Source organism: Scomber japonicus, chromosome 10, assembly GCF_027409825.1.
Source record: "Scomber japonicus isolate fScoJap1 chromosome 10, fScoJap1.pri, whole genome shotgun sequence".
Taxonomy (NCBI): Eukaryota; Metazoa; Chordata; class Actinopteri; order Scombriformes; family Scombridae; genus Scomber; species Scomber japonicus.
In genome coordinates, this window is record NC_070587.1 from 28,015,410 (window position 1) to 28,038,458 (window position 23,049).

Below are 23,049 nucleotides of genomic sequence, written 5' to 3' on the forward strand. Positions count from 1 at the left end.
TCTGAACATAGAGGCGGACAGCACCCCCTAACGGCGACGCAGCTGCACAAAAAGACGTGAAGGAATTTCCGCTGACGTCACTGCGTAGGTCCATAACAGGGCTGCAGCTGTCTGAGAGCAACAATAACAAGCGATAACCAGCAAGTCAAACGCGGTGGAAACGGTGCCTGACATCGCAAATTATCACCGACATTCGCAAAATGAGGTTGTCGATATAACTCCGGACTCCGTGGCTTCGTCCTCCGTGTCGGAAAACGGCTTTTCGTCGCGGTCATCGCCGCGAAAAAAAACACGAAGAATCGGCCGCAGGGGAACAGGGCAATTCGGGGCTGCATCTGGGTCAGTGGGCCCGTCGGCGGCTGTACCGGTGCTTTTCTTTTCCCCGCAGTGTCCCGTCGCTCCTGACAGTCGTTTACATACACACCACTTCACCCGTATTAACCGAGAGAAGATGCAGGCTAACGGGGCAGGACAGGACACAGACTCAGAAGTATCCTGCCAAAACGGTGCACAGAACGGGGAGTCTTCCTCCGCCGGGGCAGCTCACTCCAACGGACTTGTGTCAGTCACCAACAATGGAAACACTGTCAGCAACAACAACAACGGAGTGTCAGCACAGCCTGCGTCCAACAACAACAGCCCGAACGATGCCAACTCTGGCGGCAAGAAGAAGAAGCGACTGTCTCAGTGTGAGGAGGACGTCATCCGGCTCATAGGACAACATTTACATGATTTAGGTCTCAAGTAAGTGAGCGGAGCTGTTATGTAGATATGTATCTCTGACAGAAAGCCATCATACAGTCCGAACAGTCACGATGACCTTAGGACATCTTTACTTCTCTCTACACCTCATTTCAAATGAAATTTGATGCTGTCTTGTGTGTCAGCAATGTACTGTACACTGTATCATTGCATGTCATGAAATGACATGTTAGGAGTCTGTAGGCCTCGTAGGTGTAATCAGCCTATATTTAACCCACCAAGCAAATAAGTTTTTATAGCCGTGTTTGAGACGGTGGTCCGCAGTGGACACACGGAGTTCAAGCTTTTAATAGTTTTTAAACCGTTTTTCTTCCTGATGCGTGACTGTTGTGTTTGTTCATGAACACACTTCAGGAAGGAAACAGTGAGCAGGTCATTACAGCCAAATGCGACTTTGTGGATATTACTGTAACAACAACAAACTGCAATCATACTGTAACAACAACAACAATAATAATATATTAATAATACCATTAATAACAACTTTGTATGTACTTACTGTATATTCCACACAGTGAAAATGAAGTCATTCGGCTCAATATGGCTTGTTCTCTCCCACTGTTCCTTGTCTTTGATTGGTTTTCTATCTGGCACATATGTAAATATCAAATATATGGGTTAAAGTAAACTGAGGTCACTCACCTTTTATGAAGCAAATCCATGTTCTTTGTAGTTCATACTACTGTGTAAGAACAATCAAAATAAGGGATATTTACACACATAAATAACCAAGTGTCTAAAATCACAACTTTCCAGCAGTAAGTTAATGAGCACTAAAGAGCATCATGAGCAGTTTCCTCTCCTCTTTATCACTGCTAACATCTCTATTGCAGCTCAGCCCATTCTGTGCATGGCTGTCAGATGTTATTTATGAGCTGTTTACATGACAACACACATGTTTCACTTCCAGTCACTGTATTAAAAATGAATCATGAGACATTCTGAGCTCATTGATTATAATGTGATTTTTATATATTGTTTGCAGTCAGACAGTGGACCTCCTGATGCAGGAGTCTGGCTGCAGATTGGAGCACCCCTCTGCCACCAAGTTTCGCAATCATGTCATGGAAGGAGAGTGGGACAAGGTTGAGCCAAGTTCTTTGAACTACATGTCCATATTCTCAGGAGAGCCTTATCACTTTATTCAGGCCAAGTAGAGGAAATCATACGGATTGAATTTGCAAGGACAGATACTTTAAATCACTGTAAAAGTATGTAATGGATCGTATCTGTGCTTCCCCTCTCTCTTTATTTAGGCTGAGAGTGACCTGAATGAGCTGAAGGCATTGATGCATTCTCCAAGTGCCATAGTGGTAAGCAGTCCTCAGGCCACTGACACACACTTTCATCTCTAATCATGTATTGTCTCATCAGCAAATCAACTTTTTAAAAGCTGCACACAAACACAACATTTGTGTCAGTACCACAGGAATAAACATGACGCAGGTTCACAGAATAAACGGAAAACGCAGAACTTCAAAATCCTGATTTAAACGAGTACTCGTGTGTCAGCAGTGAGTACAAAAGTCTATGAAGAGTATGAAGTTCATACAATCATTTAGATGTTTGAAGGCATCCTGTCTCAGTGATGATTACTTCCTTCTGTATCTGCTCTTAGTGTGTTATTGTTTAGCAGGACAGACTTAAAGGACCAAAGCAATGCACTGCATCACATATACTAAGCAACATACCATGTAAACCCTGCTGCTGTGTTCTAGAAATAACAGTAGAATCCATTTTCCATCACTCTGTATCCATTGGATTCCATTCATGTGTGTGGAAATGTCACTTTTGCAAAAATGAATGCAGACTTAAAGGCTGATTATTCTCATTGTTGACTAATCAATTTTATTATTATTATCATTATTATTATTATTATTATTATTATTATCATTATTATCATTATTGATTATTTTCTCAATCATTTGGTCCATAAAACAAAAGAAGTGAAAAAACATCAAACACAATATACTAGATAGTAGTGAGGTCATGTATCGATTTGTAAGATGAATGTGATGTAATGTGATGTAATGTGATGTAATGTGATGATGGTGAAGCAAAGTAAACTTTGTTTTTGTAGCGTTCATACACCAAGCTTACATGCAAGGCTACATTCACACCAAATTCAGAAATGCTGCACTTTCCCTCTTTATGTTCCCTTGGACCTGGTCTCAAGATGCCCCTCTGTCTTCAGTGTTGTTGGGGTATTGAGCTCTTATTATGTTAGTAATGTAACACAAATCACACAACCCCAGTGAAATGACTCATTTCACTCTCAGAATTTGATCTCTTTTGTCCGATAATATGTGGAAAGTCTAGAAGAGCAGCACAATGACATGATTTGACCCCCATTCAAGTTAGCAGAGGGCTAAGCACAAGTGAACAAAGCAAATGAAAACAAGCAGGCTTCGTACTAAGATATGACCAAATGTTCTTATTAAACAGAGGGAATGAGTCTCTGATGGTATCCTCTGCAGTTGAGGTAAATAAAGGCCCTGGCTCTACTGGAGGAAATTTGCTCATTTCACCATCACCATTCATCCATTTGGTCTGATAACATTTGGAAAGTCTAGAAGCACTGCACAATTAAAATAGTTTATCCCTATTCAGGTTAACACAGGGCTCACTGGAAGTTAGCTGCCTCAGCTGGTAGAATCCTCTGTGGACATTCAAACAGCCAGAACAGGAATGTCCCGCCCAATATGACATGTATAAACTATACACTGTGAAACACAGAGAGATGTATCTAGTGATGAAATGCTAATTATGTGATCCATAAAGTGAATCTACCTGCATAGTGTTCTTTGATGCTCTTGACATTTTAAATTAAACTACACTAAACAGTTTTTTTCTGACCGTTTACACAGACTCAGTTCAGCCTCTGTCTGAAATTGGCCGTTACAGCCATGGATTTATTAAAGAGAACTGGATACTGGACTCAAAGATACTTAGTGTCGCTCAGTGGCATATGAAGCCAAAACAAATCAGCTTCTGGCTGTGAAGACGATGCCCAGTTGTTGCCCACACCTCCTGATGTTTGGGCCCATAGAGACGTCCACTGGCCGAGCTGACACTTCCATTAGCTCCACTCACTTGAATGGGGTTAAAATAATTCTAGACTTTCCAAATGTGTAATGTGAATGGATCAAATTCTGATCTTATTTACAATGATTGTGTGCCAGAAAAATACTGGGCCAGTAAGCATCACGTGACAGACACAAAAGTTGTAATTACACAGTTTAGCCACTATGTCAAATAGGCCTCACAGCCCAGCACTCTTCCTAAAATGTCAAATATATCACCACCATAAACCAGATGAACAGCAAGCTTGAATCTTTTAGGGCAACCGGCACAGCAGATTTCTAACTGACCATATTTAACATTATACCATATAAAAATAAGCACTTCAATCAACAAACACACCTCAATTAAATCACCACTAAATATCAGATGATGAAGCTTTTAGGGACTTTACCCAATTAATAATCCAGCCTGCTGACAGGTGAACATGAGATTTTGTAGGTTGCATAAAAAAACAGATGTACTGTCTTGAAGAATGCACAGTACTGTGAAGTGTTCAAAATGAGACAGTATGAAATGAATCATCATATGAATAAATACAGGCAAATATCTAATATAACATGACATTATGACATAATCTGATAAATATATTTTTTAAAACTCATTAGTATGATTATGAAATTCAGATTTCAGAATAACACTCATCTCAAAGTCTTGTTAGTTATGACAATTAGGACAGAGACACTGACTGCCCGTTCACACCTAAGACATGCCACTGTTCTCTGGTAGAGTACCACAGGTTCCCTCTGTGTTCAGTGAGAAGCAGAAAGAAAGGCTGATTGTTCTTCACTATGGAGACTGACTGATAGGATTCTTATTGGTAATGAAGTATTCAGTTCAGATTGATTATAGAAAAGGAGTAAGTAATGGACAAACATGCAGAACACACAGCATGTGGACATCATGATGACTAATATCCTTTGTCCTCTCTGTGTCCACCTGTGCAGCGTATGAAGTTCCTGCTGCTACAGCAGAAGTATCTGGAGTATCTGGAGGATGGGAAGGTCCTGGAGGCCCTGCAGGTCCTCAGAGCTGAGCTCACTCCTCTCAAGTACAACACAGAGCGCATCCACATCTTGAGTGGGTCAGTTCCACATTGATTCATGTTGGTGGAAGCAGAATTTATAGAGAATGTTGCTAAAATGTTTTCAAGTTGAAGTTTAGTTTTTTTCCATGTTGCAATAAAGTTCTCTGTTGACTGTGCTTCATCCAAGTGTGAGAGCAGAGGACATTATAAAGAGCAGTGTGGGACGGAGCTAGAGTAATGTCACTCTGTCACCATAGACAATTCAAATGGAAGATGTATATGTATGTTTGTAAGGTTAGTATATTTGTATGGTTAGATCTCACAGTATATTTTGTTCAGTCTAATACTGTTCAGGTGATACTGATGAAAAGTGTGTGTTTCTGCTGGCTGAACACTCACCTGTCACACCAGTACCAGTTAAAACAGCTTCCCATTCACTTCAATGAGAAAATGACACTGGTAGTCTGATAGTGAACATTTTATGTAGTAGTTGTGAAAGAGACCTTTTCTATATGTGAAATGAACAATAGAACAGACCCATACATGTGCTTACCTCACTGTAAGCTTGTCTGATAGTGGGTGAGAAAATGTCACCATGTGTTTTGAAGGTACCTGATGTGCAGTCATGCAGAGGACCTGCGAGCCAAAGCAGAGTGGGAAGGCAAAGGCACGGCATCCCGAACAAAGCTGCTAGATAAGCTCCAGAGTGAGTCGGTGTTTAAACTCCTCTCAACACTGTCACTGTCCTATGCTGTATATCCATATACTGACCTGTAAGCATTAACAGCAGTGAGTAATCCTCATCGCCTTCTTGCCCACACTACAATCCTGCAGCTGCTTCCTACATGACATTAGCATTAAGTTTCCTGTCTAGATTATATATGGACATGATTCATTTGGATTACATGTACACCTTATGTTAGTGCATCTCTAGTATACACACTGCAGTCAGATTTTCACATTATTATGTGAAATATTTTTAGTTGTTCATCTTTGGTAAAAAGGGTCCTAGTATGTCAGTTATTAAATTATGTTAAAAAAATTAATAGGTAATATCAATTTAATGTTATAATAAAACCTCCCTCATTATTCTTCTAACAGCTGGGAACTGAAGAAAACTATAAACTACTTGATAGTATTTGTGTGTGTGTTCCTCAGTGTGTAGTGCACTGACTCATAGGTTTGTTATTGGTCATTACAATTATGACAATAAAAACAATAAAAAAATATAGCTGCAGGTTCATACCTTTTTGCACAGACAGAAGAAAGCAGCAATGAGCAGGTTTCAGGTTTCACAAAGGTGAGCAAAATAATTCTGTTTACAAAAGAAGTGAGACCAATCACACGCTGCCGTTAAGCAAAGCCTGCAGCACGCAGAGTCCTGCCATTAGTCCCTTCTTCATTGGAATTGAACAAAGCTTGGTGTGTATATTCAGGAGTTTGGTGAAGTTTAGATTAAATATGCCAGCAGAAGCAAAAAAGCAAAAACCATGATATCCAAACTGGATTGTTTTTCCAGGCACTAGAATAGTGTTGTAGATATTCTATTGTATTCCTGCATGTGTCACACTGATCTAGTCCTGTCCCTAATCAGAATCAGAAGCAGATTTAATGGCAGGTGAGTTTTTCTTAGTTTTATGGTAAGTGAAAAATACAAGTACTACAAAGAAATATATTCTAAATTGAAAAGAACTGTTGAGTGTTTCAAAGTCAGACCTGCCAACCTTTATGCATTCTGTGTAGCAGGCATGGATTTGGACATCAGAGTACGCCGGTACCATTTGTTACTTTAAAAGTACTCAAAAAGCTCTGTGCTTTATTTACATATACTGTGCCAACTTGAGTGAGCGTGCAAGCAGAGTTGAGACACAGGACACATTTTTGTTTGCTCAGATGAATATTTTCTGTTCAATATATAAAGTGTGAGTGTGTGCTCTCGATGGTCCTGCTGCACGCTCACTAATGTGGCTCAAAAATAACGCACATAAATAGAGAAAAGTTATTGAATGATGAAGTGCCTGATGAAATTTGACACAAAGTTGAGTAGTTTAGCTGAATCAGAGACAGTGTGTTAGGCTCTATTGGGGGTATAAACAGGCCATGCCCTTCACTCACTCCTCACAGCAGCATATTGGGCTTTAGTGAGATCCATGATATATGAAACATGACAAATGGCCAGTTAAAAAGGATACAATTAGCCTACAACAAAAATGGCAAGATCTATATTCATGTTGGCCAGAAGGGAGAGAACATCCCAGGGAAAATACTGCTGCTGTGCTTACAGCAGTAGTGACTTTGTCTTGCAGATATAAAGTAGCTCTGATTTAAGGATGATAGAATTCTGATATAAATAAGGAGCAAGAGAATAGAAAAACTGTATTTTAAGATCTTCAGTTTAATTGAAATTGGACTTGTACTGAAACAAGAGGAAGGCTATTTCTTAGGAGTGGAAATTTAAGATATACAAGAAAAATGTAAAAATCTTACTTTGATGTTAAATTGAGCTCAACTGTATCTGGGAGAAATGGGCTAGCCTACAGTATATATTTTTTGCTGCACATATGTACATGATCCGATTTCTTTTTTACAATATAAAGTGCCACTCAAAGACTTTCTCCCAGGTTGGAAGGTGAGAAGTGAAGTGAAGTGAAGAGAATGGAATGTACAGAATGTGTAAATGTCCATAATATAAAGAATATATGCAATGTACAGATGTACACTAGCATGTTAAGTAGCACGTCGGGTAGTGCTGGCTCTAAAGGGTTAACAGATGTGTGTTTCATTTGGATTTGAGTTTGTATACTTAATATTAGCTGCTGTATGTTGTGAACTAAGTGGAATCTTTGTGCCTGTGTGCAGCGTACCTGCCTCCGTCAGTGATGCTGCCTCCTCGCCGCCTGCAGACTCTGCTGAAGCAGGCGGTGGAGCTGCAGAGGGAGCGCTGCCTCTACCACAACACTAAGCTGGACAATGGACTGGACTCTGTGTCCCTGCTGCTGGACCACGCCTGCAGCCGGTAGGAACCCACACATACTGTACTATACCAGAGCTCCACTCTGACTCATCAACACAGGCTTCTCATATACATTTTATAATGATCAGGTCTGCAATGAATATGTTCATCTGTCACCTGAGCTATCATGTATCATACATTATGAAGCTGGACATGTGTTTGTGTGTAACTCATCTTTAGGAAACAGTTCCCGTGCTACACTCAGCAGATCCTCACTGAACACTGCAATGAAGTCTGGTTCTGCAAGTTCTCCAACGACGGCACAAAACTGGCAACCGGCTCAAAAGACACCACAGTCATTGTGTGGCATGTTGACACGGTAACCTATCATTCACTGATCATTCCATTTCAGAGCAGGACAAATGAAGAGCTGCTGTTTGAGAGTTGAAATAACTGCTTTATTCATAGTTTATTCTGTTGCTCAACAGGAAACCCAGCAGCTGAAACTGATGAAGACTCTTGAGGGTCATGCTTATGGTGTCTCTTATCTGGCATGGAGCCCTGATGATGCCTATCTGATAGCCTGTGGTCCTGATGACTGCTCTGAGCTGTGGCTGTGGAATGTACAGGTACAACATCTCTCACACAGCTATCCACATTTAGTCAAATTCAACAAGCAAAACAACAACAAAGCTGTTTGTCCTGGAATAGCTGAGCTCTTTCATGTTTGAAACTGTATCAAATCAGTTAGGATCAGGTGATGTCTCTGAAGCTTTAGACCACAGTTCAGTCACGAACCCATCATCAACTTTATTATAAAAAGAAAAAATATGTATAATATTGTTTTTCATATTCATATTCTTTTACTCCTGCTGCTGTTCTGTCACTGTATGTCATCCATACCCATCAGCTAAAATCATAAAAAGAGTGAAGACTAAATATTAAAAATACTTTAGTCTGGTGAAATGCTCAAATGTATTTCTTGCTTCTAATTACCAGCAGTGGGTTGTGCAACAACCAGCCAACCAACTTCTCCATGGCAACCAGCTGTCAAAGCCTATCCATCTGCTATACACTTACACAAACTCCACAGCAGAAAGTGTATTTCACACAGATTCTTCATGGTCAAACTAACTCCCATGCAAGTCATACTCATTCCTCATAGTACAAGACACACCTCTTGCAGCTTCAGTAGAATCTTGTTGTTAACAGTATTTCCATCTTCCTCTTCATACTGGCCATGAAAACATCTCCACTGAGTGTGACTCCAATATAAAAGTTGGAGGATAAAATCTAATCTACATTCTATAGTCCAACTGAAGCTAATATAAAGCTGAAGCAATCTGAGTCAGACAAATCAAGTGGAGATCTTCCAAACATACTGTTTTAAATGAGCATGTGATTGGTGTAACACTGTTGCTGAGCAGGTAGTGTACAGTGGGTTTATCAGAGCTCATCTGTCAGTGCTGCTGCTGACAACCAGGCTAATGAGAAATTAAAACAATGACTGACAGATGCTAAAAGGCTCAGTAGAGCTGAAAGAAATCTCAATTCATGCTAAAAAAACATTAAACTGAGTCATTTGATTAATTGTTTATAAAAAAAATATGATTAGTGCAGCTTTAACCAAGCATGGCTTCACACGCCTCTCATGAATTGACAGGCACATGATCTCCATCCCCAGTTACCACATGAACAATGTAGCATCTGGCAGTACAGTCAGACTGACAGAAAGAAAAACATAGCATGAATTGACAGGCAGATGAACTCCATCTGCAATTACTAGATGGACAAAAATCTTCAAAACTTGATCTTCTTGTAACTGACAGTAGGGTAAGACTGACTGGAAGAAAAAAGGCTCCATTTTCCCACTATGGTAAGTAGAAGGTAAGAATTAAGTATACCAAGTGATACAAAATAATACACAAGACATACAAATAAGTATCAAATGTATGATAAATATAGGCTACTGGTCTGGTAAGCATGATGATGATGATGATGATGATGATGATGATGATGATGATGATTTAGACCTGCTCTATGTGTAAAGTACCTTGAGATTACTTTGTTGTGATTTGGCGCTATATTAATAAGATTGATTGAGATTGATTGATTGATGTAATGCAGAGTCTCCTCCAAACCTCTTCAAACATGATGAGAGATGTGTATCAGTCAGTATGAGACTGTGTTTCCCAGTAATTAGGAGATCACATTACATGAACCTGTAAATCTGAGTGCACTTCATTCCATTGTGTTCTCTTCTGTGCTCTGCTATGTAGACGGGGGAGCTACGAACAAAGATGAGTCAGTCTCATGAGGATAGCCTGACCAGTGTGGCCTGGAATCCAGATGGCAAACGCTTTGTCACCGGTGGCCAGAGAGGGCAGTTCTACCAGTGTGTGAGTATCTTTTACAGCACACACTCTGCTTTAAGCATTGTATGGAAATACACACAAAAAAACACTTGTAATAGATATGCATTGATATTTTAAGCACTGTCGTCAGTGCCAGTCCAGTTCCCAGTTTGCCTCATAAGGCTGTTCTGATAATGATATGGAGAAGTGTTCCTGACTTTAACCTGACTTCATATAGTACATCAGTTTACTGGGTTTCATGTTGGCATCTAAATGTTGACTAATGAGTTAAAAATATAAAAGCAGGACTTTTGTATAAAGAAACTAAAAATAATGTTTAATTGTCATGTGTGCACTGAATAAGCCAGTAGCAGGACTCAAGAAGTTCTGTGTCAGGGTTTCATGCAGACCTCATCATGAACAATCCCTCTGAAAGGACATTCACAAGACATCACAACTTCCATAAAACATCAAATAACATAGAATGTATTTATCCTTTCATTATCAATCCAGCTTTCAATGATGAGTTCCTATACCAAATGGCTCATACCATTTTACACATAGCTAACATTAGCCAGTACATTATCTGATCAGCTACAGCACTACTGGTGCAGCTTTCAAAATAGAAGTTATTTGAATAAATTGAGCTAATTTTGGGAGTGTATGTGGTTACTTTCCCAACAGTCCTATGTCTCTGCCTTACTGGGCAGCAATACTGCTACAGTGACTCATTATTGCCCCTGTAGTACAAAGTGGCCTTCACATTCTGTTGATCATTTTAGTTAAGTTGGTAATGATTAAAACTTACACATTATACCTTTAAAGTTAAATTAATGATAAACTTTGAACATAAAACACCAGAAAGGGGGAGGGAGGGAGGGAGGGAGGGAGGGGGGGGGGGCTGTAACCAGTAATCATTTCATCATCATCAGTCATCAGAGCTGTCTTCAGTCACATACTCCACTGAGGGACTAATTCATTTCTGTGCAGAGAGGAATTCATAATGTCTCCTCTGCACTGCTCACTGCTTCATATCTCAGCATCACTCACAATCATTGACATTGAAACTACAGACTGTTGGACCTGATAATGATTTTTCTCTCACTGGGTGTGAGAGAAAAATCACAAAGCAAATAATGAGCCTAAATACTGAATGAATCCAGATGTTTCCTGTGTCTGTCAGGACTTGGATGGAAACCTGCTGGACTCGTGGGAGGGAGTGCGGGTGCAGTGCCTGTGGTGTTTGAGTGACGGCCGGACCGTCCTTGCTTCTGACACCCACCAACGAATCAGAGGATACAACTTTGAGGACTTGACTGACAGAAACATGTAAGTCAGGAGCATGACTTGTCCTCTGCACAACATGGAACCTAAACTCCAAAATCTGCTTTATCTTTTCATTTCACTGTGCCAAGACAAGGATGAAGTTATAAAGCAGTCTCTAACCTTTTTGACTTGTCTGCCATTTATCATCACAGAAATCCAAATAGACATGACATTTGTTTCACAGTCTGCTTGTGCACACATTTTTCTTTAGCTTTGGTAGCTTCCGAACTTGAGAGTTTCTGCTAACACAGATGAGCCACAGAGACACGAGTTTCACCTAAATCAGATAACATTTCTCTTCTTCAACAGCAGCAAATTTAGCAACTTGAATGAATGAGCCAAACAAACGTACCTCCACTGGAGAATAAACAGAACAAGCAGTGGAATACAGAGGCGCTATAGACACATCTGGTTAATGAATGGATACTGGCAGAAAACAGCATGTGAGCCTGTTAATTACATGAGCAATATGATATAAGTGTTATATGTGTTACTGGGTTCCAGAGTGCAAGAGGACCATCCCATCATGTCCTTCACTGTTTCAAAGAATGGAAGATTAGCTCTGCTCAATGTCGCTACTCAGGTGAGCAGCTTTTTACTTTTACAACTCACTGTCCTCTCATTTTCATTTCAGCTAGTTGCTGCTAGTTCATAGGTCAGAGTTGATTTTGGAATGTGTTGTGTTTTTGTAGGGAGTGCACCTATGGGACCTGCAGGACCGGGTGCTGGTGAGGAAGTACCAAGGGGTAACCCAGGGCTTCTACACCATCCACTCCTGCTTTGGAGGGCACAATGAAGACTTCATTGCTAGTGGCAGTGAAGGTAGGACAACATGACACATAACAGAGTAATCCACATCAGAATGTTGATCAATCCTATTGATCAGCTAGTCTTATTATCACAATTACAATTTGTAATGAAGTTACTTTTTCTTACACATGATGTAATATACAACAAAAATATACCAATACTACATGTTTAGGATACTCTTAGTATGACTAAAGAGTCATTGGAGCTAGAACATGTTGCACATGATATGACATTAAAAGGAATGTATCATCTGAACACTAGAAGTTGTTGAAAAATGATTAAAGGATTAAATGTCACATTATGCTCCACAGTGTTTGTACTGTGGCCATACTCTCATCACTGTGATGTTGGGTATGAAATTGGTGTGGCTCACCTCATTGAACATACAAGGGACTTGTAGATGATACTTGTGCATCTGTTATAAATGGAACCTTACTAAAATATCGTAAAGAACAGCTGTAATTGCCTTAACATATTTCAGTAATGCGTGTTCAGCACAGTTAATCACCTAATAGGTGTTTCAAATGTCAAATTAAATGTCACATGTTGAACTTCATCTAAAATGTCTTGGTGATGATCCAGATAACTCTCAGTAAGCTGCACTTTAACAGGCTTGGGCTTTTTATTTATTCATTCATTAATGTATTTATTCATTTGACAGGGCCAATACATTAGGCATTGTTATATTCATATTAAATGCAACAGATGCAATGTATATAAACCTTGTAGTCATAGCTAATATGCAGTCCTTGTACCTGGTTAGGCTTTTAAGAGATAAAACACATAGCTGTTCATAGCTGACTTGTATGTATAACTATGTGATATGGAGGTGAGGAGGGAAATGATTGTGTAAAGTGGACTAGTGTGGAAGCATTTGAACTGAACACTATTGTAGTATTGATTTTTTTTCTTTATGACTCTAGCAGGTTATATTATTATTGTTATAATCATTTTACTAACTAGTTCACAGGTTTGAGTTCAGGCCTTTCACAGGTTCTTGTAACTATTACCATGCTATTCACATTTATTGACTTTTTTATTGCCAACGAGTGAATGGGTGTTAACATAATATATGATATTATACATCTTTGTTGGTTGTGTGTATCAGCCTGTAGATTGATTATTATTGGAGCGTCCTGGGCCAGAATGTTTTGCACCTTACTTCTCTCCTACTAATGTCAACAAACAAGCAGCATAACTACACAACACAACAGTCCAAATACAAACACCTTAGTCAGACCTTTATTAGCTCTCCAGATAGTGAGATGGCAAGCTGCAGTGCAAACACCCAGCTAAGCTTTCATTCTTCAACAAAGGACCAGGAAACAATAGCAGAGTATAACTTAACCCTTTTATTTCTTTTGTTGCTTGTCCAAAGGTATAATAATCACCTGCAGTAGTCATACAAGCTTAATATCTGCAGGTGTTGATATTGAGAAGGAATTTCTGATATCTACACAGAAAAAGCTTTAAAAAGCTTTATAAATGAGAGGTTTACATTCTAATCTAGATAAACTGATTATCCACATATGAAGAACACTGCTCTGCTCTGCTTCTCCTTTGTTGTGAACTGTGACACTAACCTTGATGACATCACTATTACATCATCAGGATTTTCTCAGATAAGTAAATAAACTGGTAGTTTTCTGTCTCCTCACAGATCACAAAGTTTACATCTGGCACCGGCGCAGTGAGTTGCCCATTGCAGAGCTGACTGGTCACACCCGCACTGTTAACTGTGTGAGCTGGAACCCCGTCCTGCCCGGCCTGCTGGCCAGCGCCTCCGACGATGGAACTGTCCGAATCTGGGGACCTGCCCCCTTCCTGGATGTCCAGGACTCAGAGGGGCTCAATGGTAAGTAGATGAAACTGTGCTTAGTTGTCTATAAAAGGTTTAGAAGATTGAGAAGCCAGTCCTTAGAAATCTGCAGGTCATCATTGTATGAAGTAGAGTGAACACCCAAAAAGTTGTTACCAACAGACCAGTTACACATGCAGACATTTTGGGTTCTAAATGTTGATTAAAGGACCATTTTTCTAGTGTGTCTTAAAACAGTCAGGAGCCCAAATGAATGATTCCTACTGTTCATACTGACCATTAGAAGATCTCTTCATAATGTTTACAATGGAAGTGATGGAGGACTAAATCCACAGTCCTCCTTCTGTGTAAACATGGATTTAAAAGTTGATGTGAAGCTAATATGAAGCTTCAGTTAAATCTTCATCTTCTATGTTTCAACGTTACAGTGTTTTGCCTTCACTGGTATTTAATATTATTTTGTGCACTCTGTGTTGCAATCTGAGTACCAACTGACCACATTTAGTGTAATCTGCTGCACTTCTGTTCTGGGATACCTCAGTGCACACAGCTCAACACACCCAAATTAACATCTTTAAAATCACACGTGACTTCATTTAGTCTTTGCTTGTCTGTTACATTTCCATTTTACATCCTTCAACTGACTGACATATGATTACACACAAAACAGTGTATATAACAGAATAAATGAACGATACTTACCATTGTCTTTCATCTATTTCATCCAGCCTGTTCATATCAATGAGGAGGGACTGAATATTAGAAAAAGTGACCAATAGAACTTTAAACTGGAACCTGAGTATATAGAAAATAGTTTCACACTGCTGTCAGTAAATTAGCAGTAGTGGACTACCACAGTATTTAAGACCTCTGTCCTCTTCCTGTCCTGTCAGAATGTTGCAGCATGGACAGCTGATGGTCTGCTGCTGCTGCTTGTAAACCTGAAGAGCATTAAGACTCTGTAGACACTTGAATGGACAAAGCGAGGAAAGCTTTGGTGATTGAACAGCAGCTTCCTGGAGGCAGGACCAGCAGTGGCTGTGTATCAGGACATCAGAACACAGAGAAATGATTGAGAGTAGGGCTGACCAGGTGATGCTGGACTCCAGGACCTCCTCCTGTCGGGACCCGTACCCTCACCTCCATCCAGGAGCACCCACCTCCTCTTATTTATTATCAGCCACATAATTTATTGAGTAGTTGACTGGGCTCTAGGCTGTTATATAGCAGCATCTGGAGCGTGTGTGTGTGTGTGTGTGTGTTCAGTCCTGCATCTGAGCTGCTCACATGAAGAAGCCTCAAGCTCTTTTGCTCTTTCATCCCTGGAACCTTTGAAGAGATTTTACCTGCAGGAACATTTGATGGATGTGACACCCACTTGAAGAGAGTCTTTTAAATACAAAATTCTACATTATATTGTCTTTTTTTTTAAATACAGAATTGTTTTCCTGTTTTTTTTCCTTCACCTTCCCTGCTTATAGCCAGAGAAAGAATAGTATTTGATGAGCATGTTGCATAGAATTGCACAGGATGATGTGTTTGATGGCTCTCCTCACTATACCTGTTATAATATACAGCAGCAGTGTGGAGAGGTAACCTTTTTATCTGTATATGGATTGTCTGACTATAGTTTCCTTCATGCCTTCAGTGTGGACTTCCTGTTTGTTTTGCTGTTACAGCTTTGCTCTGGTTTCACTGTTTGCTCTTTATGAATAAATCATGGTTTGTTTGCAGCATGTTGACCTGTCACCCTACATACAAATAGCACTCTGCATATACATTTCTTTTGGTTTGGTTTAGTTGTTACATGTTTTGAAGTTTTATTTATTGCTGTTTGCTTTTTATTCACTACAAATGGAGTTGAGCATTAAAAGAGAAACTCCCAGATATCTTACTGCACCCACTAGAGCTCCCACTGTTTAAAAAGATGAGGCTGGTTTTACTCTATATGTGTCTTATTGTCAACAAACCTCATGACAACACCAAAACCAACAATATGTTCATCTGTCTCTCACTACGTTGTGACTTTGCAACACTCTCTGGCAAACAGCCTCAAGCCCATTGGTTCTGAGTAATGATGTAAATCTTAAAAAAAACAAAAACACAAATGTATAGTTTCGGGTTTTTTAAGTCTCAGTCATTTCCTAAAACAGCTGGTCACTGTAGTGTTTAGCAAACGTTACTCAAACAGGAGAACATAGTGCATTTGTTGGGGATTATTTTCAGTAGTGGATGAATCCATATTTGGTGTTCTAGTGAGTATTTCTGGCAGCGGGACGGTGTGTGTGAGACTCAGTCAATAGAAACTACAGTGTGTGTGTTCATGGTAATGAAGGAACATGTCATTCAGTGCAGCAGTGTGGACCCTTGATGTGTTTTTAATAGTTTTTGGACAATGGAGTTCTATGGCACAGAGGAATGAGATATATAAAGCTTGTTAGTAGATGGTTTAGGTTTTGTTGGTTTGAGACTGCACTTGAGATATGTTGATGGTAAAAAAATCAAAAATAAATGGAGCATATCAGCAGAATGAGACTTGAAGTTTGAACACATCACCAGTGAGCTGAGAGGACACAGTGCATTTTTAACAATCAGTGTGTAACACATTTGTACACAAGTGTAACATAAAGTTATTATGAACTTGTACAAAGTGTTTCTTTTCAGAGTCAAAAGAACAATCTTGCCTGATATGATGTTCTATGTAATATGTGCTGTGTATTTGTATGTAATGGCATGTATTATGAGGCTGTGTACCAGACAATTGTTCACTACTGTCAAACTAAAGAAGGTTTCAGCTGCTCTGTCAGAGCTTCACACCTTCACACCAAACGTTGACTGCACTACTGTTGTAATATAAATCAGCACATTTAAAACTCCCAGCTTTATTTACCACAGTGCAGCTGAATTTGCATTTCAGTTTGCACATTTCTGTGACATTTTTTCAAACTGCTTCTACAAATTCTGTTTAAAGTTTATTTAAAGAAAAAAAAGTTTATCAGTTGTCCAAAACATTTCCAGTCCTGGCAGATAACTGCAGCAGCCATCACCAGCTTTAACTCTCCCATCACAGAACACACACACTAGTGGTGCACAACATTATATCTATCTATCTATCTATCTCTCTCTCTAGCCCCCCCCCCCCTCTCTCTTTCTAGCCCCGCTCTCTCTCTCTCTCTCTCTCTCTCTCTCTCTCTCTCTCTCTCTCTCTCTCTCTCTCTCTCTCTGTCTGTCTCTCTCTCTCTCTCTATCTCTCTCTCTCTCTCTCTCTCTCTCTCTCTCTCTCTCTCTCTCTCTCTCTCTCTCTCTCTCTCTCTCTCTCTCCCATCCTCCCTTGAGTCAATCACAGATGTAGTGTTCTAGATTCTCCTTCTGCAATTTTCTTTGTTTATTCAGAGTATTTCAGGCTTCTCTTCTGTTCTCTTCTTGCTGTAAGAAGCCAAAGTAGGAATTTTGTTTGCTTGCAGGCAATTTCTGCCAGAAACCATTTTACATTTTAAATGTGTTAATACAAAAAGTGGTTGTACTGTTCTGTATTGTTCTGTAGGAGACGTGTTATGTACGCATATTTTGAATAAAGAATTCAGGGTTTTAAAACATAATGTCCTTTTTAGTGTCTCTTTTTAGTGTCTCAATGTGTGTCTTTCATCATCTGTCACCAGTGTGATAACTAACCAGAGCTCCATTCATTAAGGTTATGGACAGTTTCAATAAACAGCTATCATTTTTGACTATTTTTCATATTTACTGTAACGTTGAGAGTAAGAAGTTGTCTTCATCAGCATGTTTATTTAATGTTCGGTCTATCAGAGATTTGTTGAAAAGAGGCTTTTATTATTTATTTTGTACATGAGAGACATGCATCAATATCTGATCATTTCTGGAAGAACCAATGGGGAGACAATATTTGAATGTCTTATGGTAATAATACGTCTGCATGTGTTGCCATGGTGAGAGGGAAGTTTAATGGTAGAGCTTTTCAGAGTAAGCTTCATGTTTCTGGTAGATGGTCCATCTTAGTTGTGGAGTTAAAGGTTATTTGGGGAAATATTTATGTCACTAATAATAATTCTAGAAACAGAAGTCTTTTACAAGAGTTTGGGGAGGAAATAGTTTGATTCCCGAGAACTGATATAAAATGAATCCTAGGAGTAGAGTGATCTGACATTAAATATCCAATATTGGATTATATTACTCCAATTCAGTATCCATTAAATTACCTGACAGAACCACTCCTACTCAGGTCTAACTTTAAATATTAAAAAATGTGAATGGTTTGGTGGCATTCTCATAAAAGATGTATCATACTTGGGTATTAAAATAAAATGATGATTCATTGATTGAAAAAATGAAAAAGAAATGATGTAGATATTTGGTTATTGGGAGACTTAGCATTATGGTCATTTATTGTTATGTAAAAGTGAAGGTTAACAGTTTCCTAATGTGACCCACAGTTGCTGAAATGAAGACACAACTTGACTTTCAGATTTATTTATGAAACTCCACATCTCAAAAAAGAAGAAACTGAACACTGCATAAGACAGTTTAGTGTGAATCAGACATAAACTTAATGACCAGCAGCCCTGTAGTTGAACCACACAGCAGAGAGAAATGGCTCCAGAATCATACCTGTACATACTACTCATGCAAGAGGCTTGTTAACAATGCAGAGCAGTGATGGAGTTACTGCTCTGTCTCCATCATCCCAGTGACAGGTGGAGACAGCTCCTGATGCAGGGAACTTTCAAAACAGGGATGTCAGATTTAAATGTCATACAGTCAACAACATCAGTGCATGACTGAGGTCAGATCCAAACTGTCGCTCATACAGTCAGAATATAACAGCAACATGTCAGTTCTCTCCAGACAGAACACAACAACTTATTTATGGCAAAACACTTTGACCCGGAGTTCAGACAGGATCCAGCTGTGTAGTGTGACATCCTCCCAGCACAACACACTGGAGACTTTGGTGCAGACATGGTGAAAGGGGGCTTGTGTGTGTGTGTGATTGTCATTCATTCTACCCACTGTGGTCCAACACCACATCAACTAACAGCAACTAACTAATCACATTTAGTACTGAACACACACACACTCATAGTTGGGCACATGTGTCTGGAGTGTCAGTGGTGGAGTGTGATGCTGGGAGTCTGGCAGAGTGTGTGTATGCATACTACCTCTCAGAACATAAGTAGTGATCTAATGTTCTCACTACACTTCAATACCATCATTAAGCAGTTCTGTTCCACATGTGTCTGTTACTGGTGGAGGATGAGACAGAGTGAGAGTCCTGACACACCAAGCTACAGCAGGAGCTCCAACTGATCACAGCACAAAGACTCTAAGCTGACAAAAAAAACTCCAAGAGACTAAACAAACTAGTACCATATACACCACTGTGAGCCTGGTGCAGTCATCTTCATTACTATGAATTAAAATGAGGATGTCAGATAAATTATAATTTAAGTTTGACTTTACTTGTGGAAAAGAAGGCACGAGTGAAACAAGTAGGAAGTGATGGCTGAATGTGTGATGTCATATGCTGTACAGCCTGTGGATCCAACTTTTACTCCCAGATGTTATCTTGGTGTTTCAGAATTCTCACTAATAAAACAGTTGAACATGAAACAGTCCACTATGTGTTGAACTGTGCATCTGAACAGAATCATAAACTGATGGCAGGAGCCAAACATTGAGCTCCATGTGTCACTATGTGAAAGAAGCCCTGTACAACCTGATGATGTCATCATTTCACAAGAATGTAATAACTCCCAAAAATGTAATTTAAAAAAAACTTAGGTTAACCCAATAATGTAATAACCTCCTGTTCATTTAATAATTTGTTACATCATTGGTGGACAGAGATTATTACATTACTGGGAAATGCACTTTATTACATAATCAGTAAGTTATTACATTATCAGGTTCTACAAGCCTGACATGAGCAGAATAAACTGTGAATGTTTATAGCTGCAGGGTTTTATTCAGCCTGTGTCCTCCTCACATTCACCTGTTCCACTCTGTGAGCTGCTGCTGCTCTTCCTGCTTCCTGTTAACTAACTACAGAGGCTTGAACATCTTTCAGTCATCAAAGTGAAAGCCTTTGGGATCTTGAGATTTAACGTAAAGTGAAGTGGTAGAACATCAAGTGGAAGCAACACTGGCAACTTTCCCCAATTTGGCTTAGTTGGGTACTGTGATAATACCCAGTATGGAGCCTATTATAATATCTTTACAGTAACTAGAAACAGCACACGTGCTGTTGATTGGTTGTTATGGGAGATTTATTTGTTCTGATGGCATTGAAGTGTTAATTGGTTAAATATTAACCTTTAAGTATTGTATCAAAGTCTAAACTCTGCCGTTATTGTGAGAGGTTGTATGCATACAGTAGGAGCAGGATGAAAGGGGACCAACAGCAGACCCAGGAGTCTGAAATTTGGCAGCCGGGGTCAGAGAGTAAGCTGGGTGCTTCAGTCGTTGATCAGAGCCAGGATCATGCTGGAGAAACAGTGGTAGCAGACAAGTGTGTGTTAATAACGCATAGACAGTGACACAGCCAGCACTATTAAACACTATATGCTATGACTCATACCTGTACAAATAAATGAAGAAGCAGAGCAGGTGGTAGCCCAGTTTGATCATGGCCTCCTTCATGTGGGACTTGAGCTGACCCCGGTTGTGGATCTCAGTGGGGTCAAACACGCCCATGTTCCCCATCGGAACCTTCACATACCTGCAGGGAAAACAGGGATGAGCACAGTAAACCACATGAACTCTGTGTTTCTACCTGCAATATGGATCAGATGTGGACAGTATACCTATAAATGTTCCACACTGCTACAGGAAGGTTGAGGAGGAAGATGAACCAGTGCATGGAGACCAACATCAGCATAGTGGACAGACACTGTCCAACCATCTCTGGAATGACCCACTGAACACACAACACATCAAAGATCAGAATACTGACATTAAACAGCTTCTGTAGTCAAACAGAAACATGCATAATATATTAAAACAACGCATCATAAGTTTAAAAACAAGTAAACATCTCTGAGGAGCATATACAAGCTTCATTTCACTTACTTTGTTGAGTTTGGAGCAGCAGGCTCGAGCATTGATGTAGTCACATTCTAGATCAGACAGAGTGATGATCTGAGCTTTAAGTCAAGGTGCATGTAGTGTATAATGAAACACAATATATCAGGATCCTGTAGAAACAGGAAGGAGGTGTCTGGCACTTCACCTGCTTCCAAGGTGTATGGAGAAAAAAAAAGTCTGTTAATAAAGTTATGCTAAACTACGAGTGTTGCTGGAGCACAATATATCAGCAACAGTTGGCTTTTCATAACATTGTTAAAAAAATGTGGTACCAGAATTGAAAAATGAACTACATTTCCATGGTTACCAACACCTGTCCAATGCAGGTACATTTGCTAACACACAAAGCAATATTAGATAAGCTAGTTTTGTGGATTTGGGCCAGAGAAGTGAGCACATCACTAACCTCACCTGGACCCCTCTCCAGACTGTGTCTCAGGTATCAGCAGACATTCAGATGAAACCAGAAGGTTGTTTAAACATGCTTACTACTCATCTGACAGCGTTCCCAGGATCAACAAACACTTCAATCCATCTGGACGAAAATAACATTTCTCCTGCTGAATCATAAGAAAGGTTTGAACCCGTTTCTCAGGTTGCTCCTCTCTGTCTGTGTCAAAACAAACATGTGTTTCGGTTTAACTGGTGACCGTGATAACTGATGACTTTCACGTTACAGGTGTCCTCTTAAAACCGTAAATGTAGTATAATCTATATTAAATACGTTATGTAAACTAACTATTTACGTAGGTTTAATTGTGCTCAGCAGGACTCATTCACCTCTACTAACGTATTTTGTAATGTAAAAAACAAAGCGTTTATACATTGGCAGTGCAGATGTGGCCCATTGTGGGATTATATAGTTTATATAGCCTACCATAATCCTCGCTCGGAAGAAGGTTCATATTTAATATATTATTCTGTACATTAACATTAGACGGTAACTGCTCTATATATATTTAATTGAAAATTCAATTTCAACATAATCTAGGGCTTTTCGACATCTGCTGTCACCACGACAACCACGGACGCATTGGGCTGAAATGGTCACCAGTTAACACGGTCACTGGTTAGAGCGAAACACCGGCATAGTCACTACTGGGGAAACAGATTCCACATCTCCCTTGTTGTGTAGCAAAGTGATTCTTGGTTGATCCAGATGTTTAGAAGAGTCTTTGAAGGATGTGGAAATATTGTCAGAGTAACAGGAAGTGTTTTTAAACGAGCTCCTGGGTTTATACAACATTCATTCATGATGAAACTTACGTTTTGCTAAGAAATGAAGCTTAAACCCGGGGCTAACCTAGACCGCGTTACACGGCTCAGAATGGTTTAATCTCCATATACAGCTGTACTGATGTAAAACCTTCAATGCAATGATAATGATGTGTTACGGTCTCTTGTCCACACTGTATCACATAGTCCCACTGCTGCTAAACAGCTTCATCTACCACACACTTATAGCAACCGGTTAGCTCGGCTGCTAACGTTCATTTGCTGATATAGAAAACCATTTCGACCAGATTACACATTTCGCGAACACGCACCACACACACGCACCACACACACACCAAATAACACAGTGCTGTGAAGGATACAAAGTAGACCGAGAGAAAAATCAGTGCACAGCAGTCGACAAGTGACAGAATGAACACTGCCGCCTCCATTTTTCTTCTTCCTTTTCCGGCCACTTCCCGAGCCAGTATCCGACCCGAGAGATGATATTATTTTAGTATATTACTGCCACCTAGCGGACTGGAGAGACAGCGCAGCACCGTTTATCACCAACATTGGTGATCATGTGCTGCGGGGGTTA

At 39.7% G+C, this 23,049-nt stretch overlaps 2 protein-coding genes across 2 annotated transcripts; one reads left to right on the plus strand and one right to left on the minus strand.

Annotated features, from left to right (window-relative positions):
* Positions 1–97: 97 nt before the first annotated feature.
* wdr26a (WD repeat domain 26a) lies at positions 98–16,233 on the plus strand. The gene is made up of 14 exons (XM_053327448.1): positions 98–744; positions 1,748–1,847; positions 2,019–2,075; positions 4,791–4,927; positions 5,479–5,576; positions 7,730–7,886; positions 8,064–8,202; positions 8,312–8,452; positions 10,103–10,222; positions 11,361–11,506; positions 12,008–12,086; positions 12,196–12,325; positions 13,974–14,168; positions 15,026–16,233. Exons 1-14 carry the CDS (start codon positions 452–454, stop codon positions 15,046–15,048), a joined length of 1,815 nt encoding a protein of 604 aa, XP_053183423.1. The 5' UTR covers positions 98–451; the 3' UTR covers positions 15,049–16,233.
* Positions 16,234–20,147: 3,914 nt separating this feature from the next.
* cnih4 (cornichon family AMPA receptor auxiliary protein 4) lies at positions 20,148–22,904 on the minus strand. Its single transcript, XM_053327457.1, has 5 exons — positions 22,832–22,904; positions 21,219–21,287; positions 20,954–21,066; positions 20,728–20,868; positions 20,148–20,633 (listed from the first exon to the last, which is right to left on the minus strand). The coding sequence occupies exons 1-5, from the start codon at positions 22,898–22,900 to the stop codon at positions 20,606–20,608; spliced, it is 420 nt and encodes a 139-aa protein (XP_053183432.1). The 5' UTR covers positions 22,901–22,904; the 3' UTR covers positions 20,148–20,605.
* Positions 22,905–23,049: the final 145 nt, after the last annotated feature.